This window comes from Lissotriton helveticus, chromosome 10 (assembly GCF_964261635.1).
Source record: "Lissotriton helveticus chromosome 10, aLisHel1.1, whole genome shotgun sequence".
Taxonomy (NCBI): domain Eukaryota; kingdom Metazoa; phylum Chordata; class Amphibia; order Caudata; family Salamandridae; genus Lissotriton; species Lissotriton helveticus.
The window spans coordinates 386,881,338-386,897,663 of NC_136071.1; the positions used below are offsets into that span (position 1 = coordinate 386,881,338).

The window sequence follows — 16,326 nt, forward strand, 5'->3', positions numbered from 1 at the left end:
CAATGGAGTCGATGCCCATGCAGAGTATTACTCAAAAGAGGAGTCACACAGACTTTACTTGAAAAACTTCTTTGAACAAAAACAACTTGCAATCATCTGAGCCTAACACTAGAGGCAGACCAATGCTAAGCATGCTTTTCTACAGCCCCACTAGTTGAACCTGTAGTTGTGCTCCTTTTAAAGATGACTGGTTCAGTGACAGCTAGAAAAATTAGCTAAACATCCACAGACAAGCAGCCTGAAGGAGGAGCCAAGAAAAGGGGATTTAATCTGGATACAATTACTGTGTGCCATCACCTGACTTCTCTTTGCTTGCTGCACTTGATGCTGGCAAATAACTACGAGTTGGAGGCTGGGTGAGTACTACGCTCTCCATTTTGCCCTGTGGTCTGTTTGGTGTGGCTGTAGTTTTTCTGGCGCTATTTCCTTCCCTAATTGATGCTGACAGCACCTGTTAGTTAATTTAAATGATAAAAAGTAGAAACAACAACAATTCCATAATCACATATTTTACTGCTAAATTCATAAAAGTAATTTGGACTTCTTAGGAGTAGAAAAGTTAGAAATGAATATGAGTGCACAAACTGCCTCTGAGGTAGACTACACTGCTTCCTCTCCAAAGCAATTCATTTTGGACAACTTTTAACCTTTATGCTCAAAACAAATAATGCTGCAAATTTAAATGTTCACAGTCCCTCAAACATCTGTTACCCTACAAGTTTCCAAATATGGCAGATTTTATCAGTGCGTCATTAGTCATCTGCAAGTTCTTTAGGAACAATTCGTTTTTAGAATTGTGCTCCTCAGTAGCAGGTCCCTGGCCTCAACCGTTTCAGAAATTTAGCTAGTAATTCTAAACCTGTACCTCACACGTACTGGAACATGTTGATGTTACAGCTCCAGGCATATAATGGTTTTACATTGTGATTAGACTAAGACAATGTATTCAAGTTCCTATCTAGAACTTGTTGAGGCTTATAACAGGGTAGGAACCATCAGTCCCTTGGGTGTCCCAGTTGACTGGAAACCAGGAGCAACTCTTCCCCACTCCTATTAAGATTGAGACCGGTTAGGTCATTAACTAGTACAGGGGTGGGGAATTTGTATCGCCCGACGCCCTGGACATGAGGATTCTTGTTTTGGACAAGAAGTTTTATTGTCTACTTAGTCCTTCGGACAAGTAGACATTCTCTTTAACCCTTGTGCATCTAATATAATCACAAGCCAGTTATTCGATTGGAATATGAAATCTTAGTGACTGCGCCTTTTTTTAGGTAACTACGGTAACTAAACTAAGCCTGGCTGCAGCTGTGAGAAAGTTTGTGGTCACTGTCAATCCGAGAGGGAGATCTCACACTTCCGTCGTTTTAATCTCCCCATCGGGAGGATCTCCCCTTCGCGTCTGCGCACGCATATTTAACCCCGCATGTGCATTTGCAAAAATAAACTTTTGGCATGTCTTTCGGAGCTCCCCAGCCAGCCCTGCCAAAAAGCCCAAAAATACAGTCATTGCTCACTGTATTTGTAAGGTCCGTGTTAGAACACCGGCTCCCATATTAGTCATGCTTCCGATAAAGAGCACAAGTGGCCCCTCATTCTTCACCTGCCCCTGCTGGCACAACTATGAGCCGATAGTAAGCATCGCACAAGTAACTTTTAATTATTTGAAATCCTCACCATGGCTTCGACCATACATGCTAACAATCTGAAATTATAAAGAGGGTGATTTAAATTAAATAAATAAAAAAAAGATCGTGTGACTGTCTTTTACTCATAGACCTTCATTGAAGCAGATGCATTATTTTCAGGCGGCAGACTGCCAAAATAAAACAGTTTTAAACCAAGAGTCTCCTGTCTGAATCGGTTCTGTTGGCATCTATGGCTCCAACAGTTTTCACGGCCCGGGTATCCAGCTTGGCTCATACAGAGCAGCAGGTGATGTGTGGGTGGATAAGGGCCTCCAACTCAGGCAGCTAGAGATTAACAGTGTCAAGGTTGATAAATATGAAATGCAGGAGCTTCCAGGAGGCACTTACCGAAAGCGCAAAAAACTCAACTAGTGGGAACAAAATCCCATCTAAGAGGCAGGCAGCAAGCAACGTAGTGGGACATTGGGCGTGTTTCAAAATGGTCAATGCTTCTTTTACTACATTGTCTTAAAGGCATATGTTTTCCAATGGAGATTGTACTGACCTTTCTTCACTGGGAGCTCACTGTTGGTGGTTAGTGCACCCTCTGTGTCCCCTAAGTTGCCCATTCCTCCTTCTCCCTGTCTTCCCCAGTTATCTAACTTCACTGTTTTCTGTTCCCGTTCAAGTAACCTATCTGATCAGCTGCTACAATTTGTGTTTCGCCATACGTGGCTCGCTTACCCTGAGCCCGAGCCTAGATTCTCATGGGGATTATCAGGCTCCCCGGGCGAAACGCTAGTAGTCTGACCTGCTCTGCGCGCTCTCCCCCACTTTCCTCCGGTATTTGGATTCTTTTCTCTAAATACCTCCTTTGTTTAATGCCACACCATAATCATAAATGCCCACCTCAAGCTGTTCTCTAGTGCCCACATATCTGCTTTGAATCCTTCTGTTGCTTGTGCCCAGCTTGTCTCTTCCTCCCACCACACTCACTGAACTTTTAGCACCACATTCTACAGTGCTATATCCCAGTCGTTCACAAGTTCTCTCCTACCAGCCAGTACTTGCTGTTGATATTATAGAGCTTCACACTTCACTCGTGTTCTTTTTAAGAACTATAAAAACAGACTTTACCACTACTTAATCAGATGATAATCAGCGACCTTAGAAGGCTGAATGACGGAGGCTGCCCTGCCAGGTATTTAGTAATCTTCTCTTCCAGCTTGAGCCCAAAACTAAGAGAACATTTAAAGTGCCATCATCCATCCTTCTGTTCGAGTATAATCCTGGGTGGAAGCTATCTAGATCCTAACACCTAAATGCCAAGGTAATGGGGAAACAAAGGCACACAGCTTGTTATCACTTAAGTAAAAAAAGTTAAGATTTGGAGGCTGGTTTTTGATTTTCTGTAGCTCCTATATGTAACACATATGCATGCACTGTAAAAATTTCAGCGGTATAAGTACGTATGAGTATTTATAGGAATAACAAATTGAATAGCAATTCCTAACTATTTAATTTTAAACTTTCATAGCACTACTTATCCCACTGTAAGGTGTCAGAGAGCTTTAAATCACACACACATTATAAACTGACTATTAATCATACAAGTGTGTAGTGTCATAAACAGTCTTTACTGGTAGGGATTATATGCCACTATTGTATGGCTGGTAGAAATTGAAAGTTGGGGTTTAAAATATAACAGTGAATGGGATGGTCCATTAATGCTCCCAAAAACTTTTTAGCAGCCTTATAATAACAGATTGAGAACAAACAGGGTTCTAAACCCATGTCTTTCAGTTTACATGCAGGTGCTTGATGCCAGTTTATAGCTCTCTGAATATTGCCTGGTGATATTTTCAATAATTCACAGCTTGGGGGTCTGTTCTCTCCACCTCAATCCAGCCTGGTCCCCTTGAGGTCTACCTCAGTGCCATCTGTGAGTCTCATAACATTCCCTTCATTGATTCGGGTATTATGCTATTGAAATATCCACTCTCAGAGCTGTATTGTCCAGGCTTCTCAATTTTGACTCCTTCCTCTGTTTCTGTGGAGGCAGTTGGCAGGGCTGATGGAAGGCAGGAAGCAAAGTGAGCTGGTTAAGGTAAAAGGATTGCTCAGAGCCCTTAGATGAGATCGCAGAGGGGGGTAAAGAAGGCTGAGCAGCCTGTGATAAGTGGAGGCAAGGTAGCAACAGTAAACAAGAAAGGGGTTTGGAAGGGATGAAGCCTATGGTGAAACTGGAGAGGGAATAGAACCTCTTATGGGAGGGGAGGAGAACTTGTAGTGAAATTTGCAAGGAGTACAGAGCCTGTGATGAGGGAGTGGAGAGAAGGGATATCCATTCCAATGTATATAGTGTGAAGGTATATTTGTAGTAAGGTAGTGGTGTAATTTAACAGTAAGTGTGTGAAGCCCTTGTTGTGAGAAAAGAGAACAGGCGGGTTATGAACCCTATGATGAAGATGTGGAATTGGTATGGGCCCTATGGCAAGTTAGTGGAAAGGCAAATGATTACTGCTGATAGCAAGAAAACAGTGTGGAAGGTAGTACTTTATAATAAGAGAGTTTGCAAGGGCAAAGAGGCAGAGATGGACATGTATACTTTGGGTTTTATAGTTGACTAGTAATAAGTCCTTGCTAGTCTGTATAGCTTTTAGTTTTATAGAGTGGGTGGGACTAGTGGATTTCTTTACAAGGCTAGAATATTATTGTACTCCTTTGTCCCTTGGACAAGTACAGTTTTTCAAAAATTCCACACCCCTGACTAGTTATCACCTAACTTCATCCCATGGAACACCAATACCCAGAGGAGACTGTGCAAGCTGGCCTTTGGTAAACGGTAAAGAGTGAAACTGGAGCGGGCCCCATGTTCTGCTTTTTTAATGTGTTTTATTCATGGGATTGCTGGACATTTATAGAGTTTCCAACCCAATGAGTTGCCTAACTATTTACCCAGAGGCACTATAGCAAGACAGATACTTTGTATTAGTCTGTCTGTCAACTCTGCTCCACAGTTTGCAAGCTGTAAACACATTGTCTAAGAGATGTAGATGAGCCCAAATGTTTCCCTGAAGGTTTCAGAGAACACATAAATGGACATTGACAGAATAAAACTGACCTAATCATCAACATTAAATGTAAGCCTGGCGCTATCAAAACGTTTTGGGTTGCAGCTAGGCCCCAGAAAATATTTTTGGGATGTATCAGTTTTAAATGATCTATTAAACCTACCTGCAAATAAAGTTGTATACTTGATATTAGCTACAGTACTAATTTGACAGAGTGCTTTTATTGTTTCTATGCCATATGAAATCTCAGTTTCTAACTCCTAGCATCACCTAGAGTAAGCCTTGACTGAGCGTCTTCTCTAACCCTGGAAAGTCAAGCTGCAGAGTTGAGCCGCTGGATGGAATAACCACACCCTGAGACAACAACTGTAAACAGGTACTTACCACATATATTTCCCAGTAAAAATAAATTGCAACAGAACCCCAAAGAATGCCTTACACCCTCTGGTGTACTTTATTTGGACCCCTTCCAGTATTGCCTACACTACAGCTCTACCCTTTTCCTTGTTTCGCATCTATGTTTTTCTGGTTCATTTATTCCTACTTAGGCTTTATCCTTTACCATATGAATTCTCATTTGAAGTAGTCCCTTACCTGAAGCAGATCCCGTCCAGTGGTGTTGAGTTTCGGAACAACATTACCAAGAGAGTTTGTAGCAGGGTACATAGGGTATGGCTGAAAAGGGAGGGAGAAAAGAAATGTTGAATTCACAATAGTGGGCATTCTTAAGAAGGTCATAAAACGTAGGCAGTTATTGTATAATTACATCTCTCAGGCTATAACTGGTCAATAGTAACTGCATGATGCAATCAGTAGTTTGCTTAACGTTAGCTAATACAGAATATGGACGCAATTGCAAAACGTCATGTTAATAATGATGCAGTTTACCTGCCATTGTTCGAGAGCAGTGGCTCTTGACCCGTTATTGCCTGTGGACTCCCCTTAATCATTACTGGAAACCCGGGACCCCCACTAAGGGCCTCATGTAGGTAAATAGTATTTACCGATTCGTAAATACCGAATTTTACCGATTCGGTATTTACGAATCGGTAAATGCTATGTAGCTAAAAAAATCGGTAAAAAATTCCGAATCGTTAAGATTCGGTATTTACTGAATCGGTAATTACCTATTCGGTATTTGCCATTCATTCCTATGGGCCTGGAGGCCCCTAGGAATGAATGCAATTACTGATTCGGTAAATACCGATTCGGTACAATTGGGAAAAAGTCAAGGGTGGCAGGGTGTCACTTTGACACCCTGTTGCACCCCTGATTAGTGCTTGTGTGCACATGTGGCACACATACATGCCCAAAGGGCATGTATGTCTGTCACATGGCACAGGTGTAAATGCACATATTTGCATTTACATAGGAATTCGTTATTTACCACCAACTAATAGTTGGTGGTAAAAAACGAATCCTTTAAGCCCAGAAGCACTGTTTGAAGTGCTTCCTACATTTAATTTACCGAATCGGTAAATGATGATTCGGTAACTACCGAATCGGAAAATACTGATTCGTTATTTACCGAATCGGTAAATATGCCCCTACATAGAAAAAGTCTATTACCGGTCAGTAACGGCCGATTTCGGCCGTTACCGACTGGTAATAGGCCACCTACATCTGGCCCTAAGTCATTATTGGAAACCAATGACCCACCCTAGGTCATTACTGGAAGCTGTGGACCCAGGCTGAAGCTATTTTGATGATTTGAACATGAGAACAATACATAAAAATAAAGAAACAAGCATTGGGCAAACAAATACATACACAATAAAATAATGTATTTAATTCATAAACAAATATACAAATCAACATTTTTATTTTAACAGGAAGGTTAAGGGTTTTCTAAATTGAACAGAGCAAACCCAACTGTATTCTGTTGATGCATTGGCACAGCTCCCATGAATACCAACCTAACTTTTAGCCTCCAATTTCAAGCTCCTTCACATTTATGGGAATGTTTTAAAATTGTCAGATTTACATTTCGCTTCTTTATTCATTTGAACTTTATTAATCTGTTAATAATATTTAATTTTATGAGCAGTCACAGACCACCTGAGTAAGCGTCGCAGACACCCCAGGGGTGCGGGACCATAAGTTTAGATTGCAGTTCTAAAGAAAATTGATGGAACTGATGTAAAGCAATAGCAACCTAAACAACCAGTTTTCTGATTCCTGTGAATATTTATGCTTACACAGCCATAGATCACCACATACAATACTTTATAGCTCCAGTTAATGTTGCTGTATTCAGTTATTGATCATATTTAATGCCTGAAGGCAGAAGAAGGTGCTGATCACAGACATATGTGCTAAATGACAAAGCTAAACAGGTTGTACATGAGCAGGTAGGGCGGTGACCTTTGCTGCCTAAAAAAATAACTAAAAAGGACAGATGGGAAATGAAGGAACCTGGCTCTCTATATAGAGGACCAAAATAAGGTACATTGTGTAGAGTCCAGGCAACCCTTTTTGGTTTACAGAGACAAAATGATAACACTAAGGGCCATATGTAGGTAAACCGTGAATACCGATTCCTTAATACCGAATATTACCGATTCGGTATTAAGGAATCGGAAAAAGCGATGTACGTAAAAATTCGTTAAAATTTACCGATTCGCAAAAAAATCGGTAAAAAATACCGATTTGGAACCAATCGGTAAAAAAAAAAACGAAACAGCAATACCGATTCTGAATTACCGAATCCATTACCGAATCGGTAAATACCGATTTGGTAATTCAAAAATTCTTAATTTGATGAATCAGCCAATCCTGTGTCATCCAATTACCTCCCAAACAGAAAGTGGCCACACCCAGGCAGCTGCACTGAACCTGGAGCTGACTGTGAGGCAGGCAGGTGAGCTGAGGAGCCAGGAGCTACATATCCTCACAGCTACAGAACAAACCTAAAAAGCTTTTGAAATGGCAAGCCAGGAGGGAGAGAAGGAGGCAACTGAAAGAAAAAGGAAGATGAAGTTCAGTGAGAAGGAGCTGGAGGTGCTGATACAGGATGTGAGTCAGGACCACGACAAGCTGTTTGGGAAGCAGTCCCTCCAGGTGCCCGAGTCTCAGAAGAGACAGATCTGGAGTGGGATACAGAACAAAATCAATGCAATTGGTGTCACCCAGAGGTCCATTGAGGACATCAAGAAGAGGTGGTACGACCTCAAGAAGACGGCGAAGGCAAGGGTTGCTGAGAGGCAGAGGCAGGCTGGCAAAACTGGCGAAGGGAAGAACAAAGCACCTGCACCAACACCAATGGAACTGATGGTAGAGTCCACCCTCCAGCCGGAGAGTGTGAGGGGCGTGGGAGACGCAGACAGCTCTGCCAGAGCAGCAAGGAAACAAGGTAAGATGCATGCCCAGCATGCTGTGCTACCCCCTCCCCAACCCCAATCCCAATCCCCATAGTGGCATAGGGGCTCCCACTCCACTTACCTGCTATGCATTGTGGGAGATGTAGTCCTAGGGAAAACAATAGCATGTGAAAGTAATTAGCAAGCTCAGGACAGTCACTGTGATCATTAGGCATGATGTTTAATGCAACGCAAATGCAGCCAGATAAGTGAGTACATCTACATTCTGTCATTACAGGCGAGACATCTCACAGTGCTGCAGAGGGGAGCAGAACAAAGACCGCCAGGCCAGAGGGGAGGCAACATGATGAAGGGAGATTGCCTGCAGGGCACACAAGCTCCGCACAACCACCACCACCACCAACTACTCCATCACCGACATCACCACAGCGCCAGGGAACGCCGCCATCTCCTCATGCGCAATCACCACTGCAACAATCACCACCACCACAGTCAGGCAGGAGGCATGCCGTGGCCACCCTCCAGCAGATGGAGGAGTCGGAGGAGGAGGGCACAGGGGGCCAGCAGTCTCCAGTCCATGAGGAGGGCAACATAGTACGGGCTGGTACTCCATCTGAGGGCGCCCACACTTCATCAAGACGCCGCAGGGCAAGGCCAGCCAGTCCTCAAGGCTCCGAACAGGAAGAAAGTGTCTTCGCTGGACTTGGAAGGCAACATGCTCAAAGTCCAGCGCCTGCAATGGAGGTAGATGCGTACATTGAACAGAGAGGTGGCCCACATGAACAAACACATGTGCAGGATTGAAAAGGGCATTAGTTTAATGGGCGACAACATGTGTGAGGGAATGATGGGAATTGCAACCTCTGTAGACAACCTATGCAGCCAGTTGGAGCAGGACCGTCATTGTAGGCGCAGGGGGAGACAGACTCCAGGCCTATACCAAGGCAGTGAACCGGCTGGCCACTGCTACCTCCCTCATGTGTCGCAGGTCTATCACCATGCAGGAGGAGATGGTGCATTGTAGCAGGGACGTGGCCAGGGGCATGGTCTCGATGACCTCTGCATTAGAACTGCTTCAGAACGTGAAGGGGCCCAGCAATCGAAGGGGCGGGGGGTGGGGACAGTGAGGAGGCTACCAGCCGTGGTAGCATTACGCCCTCTCCCACCAAGGGCAGGAGGCGCAGCGAACGCCACAGCGCTGCCCAGGAACAATCTGACACTACAGGCAGTGTGGGCAGGGAACGTGCACATGCAGCGCGTGGGTGCAGAAAATAGGGCCAACTGCTTTTTGGCAATCATTTAGATGGTTGAGGTAACCCATTTCTTTATGGACACTGCTTCCAATCCTGGTGGTGTGCTGATTAAACACCATTGCACTAAAACTGTTACTGGCTCTGTGTCGTTACTCACTCAGAAATAGTTGGACCTAATCTCTGCCCGTCTGTGTCTCCCATCCTGTTCTACTGCAACACCAGCTGCGCAGGGGTCTGGCTGGGGATCGTCCTCGCCCTCAGAGTCAGTTAGTTCCACTGCTGTTCCTTTTTTGGTGGCTAGATTATGGAGCATTGCACATGTTGCAATTATTTTGCAGCATTTGATGGGGCAGTACTGACGTGCACCTCCACTTTTGGGGAGGCAACGGAATCTGCTTTTAAACAGTCCAAAGGTGCGCTCCACCACGTTGCGTGTGCTCTTATGTGCCACATTGTATCTCCTCTCCCTTGGTGTGGTTGGGTTGAGGTATGGTGTGAGTAGGTAGGGCCGGAGGGCAAATAAAAGTGCCATTAATTTGTGTCACCAAAAGGTTGAGCCAAGGAATACATCAGGGTGTGTGACATTGATTTACCTAGTAGGTATCCTTCGTCAAATTCACCAGCAGCCAGACGTGTATGGATACCACTGTTCCTGAATATGTACGAGTCGTGGGTACTCCCTGGGAATTTTGCCACAATGTCCGTAATGATGAATTTTGCATCACATATCACCTGCACACTTATGGAGTGAGTGGATTGGCGGTTTGCGATAAATGTATTCTGTTGCTGCAGGTGGGCAGATTGGTATGTGGGTCCTGTCGACGCAGCCAATGACGTGTGGGAACTGCGCCATTTGGTAGAAATCCAGCTTGGTCTTCTGCAGCTCCGCCTGTGTACTGGGGAAGGTTATGTAATGATGCATTCGGTCTATCATGGCATCCAGGAAGGTGTTGAAAAATCTGGATAGGCAGCTCTGTGACACACCACCTACTGCGGCTACCACACCCTGGTAGCTTCCTGATGCCAGGAGGTGCAGGCAACAGAGCACCTGTACATGGGGGGGGTATTGCGTGCGCCCTTGGTGTCTGATGCCCAAGATATGGTTTCAGGTCCCGTATGAGGTCAAGGATGGTGTGTGGGTGCAGCCTGTACCTCTAATGGATTTCTGGTGCAGTCAATTGGAACAATGTGACGCGCAGTCTGTACACCCGCTCTTCCCGTCTCCAAATCCTCACTCCTGCTGCTCTCAAACGTAGCCGCCTTGCTATGAGGTAGAGGACCGCCATTGTGTTCACACTGTTGCATTTTGGGGCTCTTTTTAAGCACTGCACCTGATAACCACCTGCTCTGGATCAGTGGTAAATAACGAATCGTTAATACCGAATTTGGTCAAATTCGGTATTACCGATTTTTGCTACATCGCATTTTGTGATTTTTACCGATTGGTTATTTACCGATTCGGTATTGTTTGTTTCGGTGTTCACCGATCGGTAAATAAGGAATCAGTAAATATTTACCGATTCGTTATTACCGATGGCATTCGGTAATACGTACATCTCACAGGGCCAAATACCGGTCGGGAAAGCCAAAATTTACCGATTTTCGGCTTTACCAACCGGTATTTGGCCACCTACATATGGCCCTAAATGCTCTCTTTTCTGGTAGTATAGGCGAGCAGTTTAGGCTTATCAGAGTGTAGTGCAAAGCATTTGTTATACTCACGAAGGCAATAAATGAGACACACACTCAAGAATAAATCTGCGACCAATTAAAAAAAATAAGTTGTATTTTTATGTAAATTCTGATACCAAGAACTTCGTTTTCAAGTAAGTACTTTTTTTAAATATTGATTTTTGCAGGTAAGTAAACTGTTCACTTAAATGCCTCTTACACAGCAATGCTTTCCTATGGGAAAATGGCATATGTTGCATACAGTTATTTACGGTCGGTTTTTGGGGTCTCTTTCTGGACTTAGGGTCGTAGGGGGCCAAGGTCCAAAGTACCACCAGAACTCTAAAGGGGTTCTTGGCAGATGCTCAGCTGCAGGACGAGCCACTTGGTCACTATTGTCGAGACTGGTGCCAGCAGACAGTGTTTGGCGTCAAAGGTCCACTGCAATCTTCATTTCTCGTAGCTCTTCTTTGTACTTTTCTTCAGGATCCGTCAAAATCTGGCATCAGGGGTGATGCTAAATACTCAATGTGAGGCATTTAGGGGAGTGACAGGAAGTAGCAAATGGGCTACTTACCTTTAGGGGGACTACACCCTCTATATGACCACTTTCTGTGGGAAATGGGCATAACCCTGACCCAGTTAGCCTAATTCCACCAAAAACCAAGAAGGTGGAATTCTTATTTTCGTGTCATCAGGTAGGTCACCTTAGGGGTGGTACAAGCCTGATAAGGAACACACCTCCTAAGTAGCTAATCACCTAATTTCCCTGCCCTCTGGCTGCATGTATCAATAAATCCATCTTTGGAATAAGTGTGGGCTTATTAATATGAGATGTTTGATACCCAACATCTTTAGTTTCAATGAGGCCATCATGTAGCTGGGGAACTCGTAATCACCAGAGCCCAGTACATTTACTCAAGATAGCTTCCCTGTTCACTGGCAATGTCCAAGAATCGACATCACCATCTTAGGGGCATATCTGCTCATGCAGATATGCACTCACATGTGATATAATCAGGTTTTCCTGTTTTCAGTTTCTATTTTTGGTACGTGGTGGTTTTTTCTCAATGTTGTTCAGTAATTTCAATGCCTTAAAAAACAGTGGTTATCAGTAGTTAGACATTTCGCACCACCAAAAACAGAAAAAAAGGAAATGCTACTTACCACTATGCATCTGTTCTTGGCATGTAGAGCTGCATATTTGTATACTTTTGCATAGATCGCCATCTGGTGTTGCGCTCGAATGTTTGCACTCTGTTTTTGTCTTGGAAGAAGTCTTTGTAGTCACGAGGTAGGTGACTCCTCCTTAGGACGACAGTGCGCATGGGCATCGACTCCATCCTTAGATTGTTTTTGACACGCAGGGTTACAATGGAGTAGTAAGAAGTAGAAAGAGACGTCCATGTGTAATGTATCTAAGTATGATAGTACTGGAACAGATAGAGGTATCTGGGGAGGCGGGTGGGCGTATACGAATCTGCAGCTCTACATGCCAAGGACAGATACATACTGGTAAGTTTCGATTCGAGGCATATAAGCTGCAGGTTGTATACTTTTGCATAGACCATAAAGCAGTTACCTCCTTAGCGGTGGCTACCTGTACCTAATCAGCACTCTTGTCGCCAGCCGTGAGGGGAACGGCAGTTGCTGCGAGGCTTCAGTGGGAGTGAGGGGGACCAGCTACAAACGCTAAGTGCCGTGAGGTAAACGGCCGGAGTTCCCAACGGGGGACTACATTCCCCAGCATCCAGAGCGAAGGCGCCACATTGTGACAGCTGTAAGAGGCGCCCACCAACCTACGAAATCTGCCTGCATCTCCCGCAGAGCTGGAAACTAATCAGCACTCTTGTCGCCAGCCGTGAGGGGAACGGCAGTTGCTGAGAGGCTTCAGTGGGAGTGAGGGGGACCAGCTACCAACGCTAAGTGCCGTGAGGGAAACGGCCGGAGTTCCCAACGGGGGACTACATTCCCCAGCATCCAGAGCGAAGGCGCCACCTTGTGACAGCTGTAAGAGACGCTCACCAACCTACAAAATCCGCCTGCATCTCCCGCAGCGCGGGACGCGCGCGGGCGAAGCCCGGGCCAAGGGCGGGCCCGTCCTTGCCCGTCATCGCCCGGAAGAGGCTGGGCTGGGCCACCTCCCTCACACTTGGATCAGGGTTTTCCTATAAATGGACTAAGGTACTGTTGATTTCTTACCGTCTTTATATTCTAAATCCGGATCCAAGGGAAACGAGCTTGTGCAACTAAGCTCCCTAAGGTCCAAACTAATTCTCCTGCTGCAAAACCTGTTACCGCTATAGACCTAATGTTTCAAAAAGCAATTGGTGCTGTAAATACCGAAATAGCTAATACTGAACGCAGATTATCTATAACACCAGATTTATCATCACTGGCACCCACTACCCCCCACACTGAGTTACCCATTGATGAGATCCCAACCTTTAGCGAGGTCTTACGTTCTCGAGCTGGTACCTCCAACCCAATTCAAAATTCCAGCGATATACGGGGAGGAACCAATGTTATAGGTTGGACTACTGGGGAACAAAGATCAGGGAGCAAGGGTGGGCCCAGATATAGAAAGATTAAGGGGTAGCAGACAACTAGCTCCAGCCAGTCAAGAGGTAACCCACCCCCAACTACCATACCCCTGTCTCTTCCATCCAACTCTACGCACCCTCCTTGGATAGATATACTAATATCTGACTTTGTTGCCCAGTGCAGGGCAATTATTAAAGAGGAGTGGCCCCAATTCTTAAACTTATTAAAGATCTTGCTATAATACAACACCGTCCTCCCCCTATATCAATTTTACAAACTACCTCCAACAATGAAATGGAACAAAATTGTCCAATATTGCAAAGCCCTGGGAAGGGGCTGGGGTCTGTTGAGAGAAGCACCAAATCCACCTTGGACAAACCATCCTCAAATGCGCAACCCCAGAATAATAATTCTAGTACTACTCATGTAATCACTAATGTTTCCCAACAAGCCCCTCGAATACCCAATCAACAAATAGATAACCATTCTACTAATCATAGTCCCCACGCAAGGATCGATGACCCAACTAGTGCACTCGCAGTTGGAACATCTATCCAAAGGAATTACTCTAGCCTTAGCAATAATCCACTTCCTGGTACTGTCCAGACGATACATCTCCCACCTGCAGCCTCCCCCTATGTGATTATACTCACAGGTATTCCCGTACTCTTAGACACTTCAAGGGAGACGCAGTTGGATCTTCGCAATAAAGTTTTATTTTGGCCGGCTAAGCATAACATTTTTCCATATGAGCTAGCCAATGAAATTCTGATGGTAAGGAGAGTTGCCTGAGTGGGCCCCACAGAAAAAATATTAATGGTGATTGCGTGATTATTAATTTTAGAGACCGTCAACTCGCAAAAAGAATCCTTACTCAATTGGTACCCCTTCGGGGAATTTCCACCTCTATAACTGCATCCAATCTTGGATCCTTCTATCCCCCTTGCAATAGGTTAGGTGAGACTAGCTCTACTAGAGTGTCAACCCTGGGCGTCGTACGATCTCATCACCCGCCCCTAAGGCACTACCAAGACCTGACTTATTTTTGTATTCCCCTGAACAATCGCTATGCTCCCCTAGAGGATGTAGATTGACTGGATGACCTAGCGCCGCCTATTCCTATTCTTAGCCAAGTATCACCCATAATCACCAAACATATACCAACAAATCCTTGCCTAGACACTCCTCGATCTGCCGAGCTAGTGGCGATTCCCATGTTAGTGTACCCTGCCCCTAAGACTTTTGCCAATGGTCCGTCATCGTCTCCCTGTAACTCTCTCGCCTGCTCAATCACGGCTACCTCCTCTCCAAGTAAGGGTTGGGATAATTCTCATAATCTTCTTCAGCACCTTCATCCTTTAATAAACACACAACGAACTAGTAGGAGCTTGATAGACCCACTTACTACTAAACTTAAAATTCTGTCATGGAATGTGGCGGGTATTTCCAAAAAGGTAAATTGTCCGGACTGGAATCAATTTATCAATCAATATCATTATCATTGATAACTTTATTTCGACCACAGAGAGTCATAAAAGTACATAATAAAACAAATTGAACGATAAAAATCCATTTTTAAATAAATTAAAAACATATTTCATATATATACACATAGATACAATAAAAGTATTCATGGTTAAAAGATAAGAATTAAACTTCCAGAATAGTTATCAAATGATTCAAAATAACAGTTTACAAATAGAGTCTAAAATTAAGTTGTTAAGAAAGTTCTGCGCTTAGTCCACATACTGTTTAAAAAGCGGGAAACAGCAAAGACAACTGGTGGGTGGGTATCATATTTAAGTACTCTTAGCGCGTGTTCACATTTGTGAAACCCCAAATTCCTACAGATGGGTCTAATCCACCTCTTTCGAGACAGCACATATGCTGGACAAAAGAAAAATACATGACTTTCATTTTCTAGTGGATATTTACACGCTGGGCACTGGGCACATTTGTTTATTTGCAAATTGAGTGGAGGGTGGCGGCACACTGAATGTGTAATGTTCATCAAATAATAAAGTAAACCAATGGTAGGTCTTTTAGGGTGCCAGGAAATGGTCCCTTCCGGCCGGTAGGGACAGGAATTTGAGCAACAGACAAAGGAGTGCAAGAAGGGCTTGCACTATTTCCAAGGGCACTCCGGTTGGAGATAAAACTCCTAAATGATGATTTCCAAAGTGCGTTTCGTGTGGTTCAAACAAGCGTAGTCAAAGTAATCTTTCTTGAAGAAATTTATTTGGAGGGTCACATATTACATCATCATAGTGACTCCTTTGTGAAACTGAACGTTAAAGAACACGTTTAAACAACATCCATGGATCTATGCATAATCCCTATGCATTTCGGGCAAGGCCCTTCGTCAGGGGATAGCAATGCATCTGTAAGTAAATAAATCGAAATCAGGAAGGGGAGCTCGCGGCCACAAGCTAAATAAACATAATATGACGGTGAAATGAAAACATGCAGTTCTAAAAAAAACGCCGTGGGGAACAAGGAAAATGTGCGCAAAGTGACCCATATCGTTCTATTGAGAGTAGGAAATCATGCTGTCTAAGTGAGTAGAAAAAGGAATCCTCGTGTTTAAGATAAAAAAGGAACCCGAACTGGTGCCAGAAAGATCCGAGACCCCTTATAGGTGCGTGAAATAAATAACAATCACAAACTCAGGATTCGACTGGTGAGGTTTAGTTAAAAAAGAGTGTAACAGGTGACAGAGACGGACTTACGAGTGAAAGTAAGGTGGAAAAGAAGCTTACCGATGGGTGAAAAACGCGACGCGCCAAACGCCGTGTAGCCGAAGGTTTGTGAATGACCAACAGAAATGCGGAAGTAA

The 16,326-nt window shown here is 44.3% G+C and overlaps 1 protein-coding gene across 1 annotated transcript in view; it reads right to left on the reverse strand.

The window, feature by feature from the left end:
* CDK5 (cyclin dependent kinase 5) overlaps nt 1-16,326 on the reverse strand; it is a 428,946-nt gene that overhangs the window by 97,205 nt on the left and 315,415 nt on the right. The window contains exon 11 of the mRNA XM_078662795.1: nt 5,297-5,377. Coding sequence (XP_078518921.1) covers nt 5,297-5,377 — 81 coding nt within the window. The remainder of the gene's footprint in view (nt 1-5,296; nt 5,378-16,326) is intronic.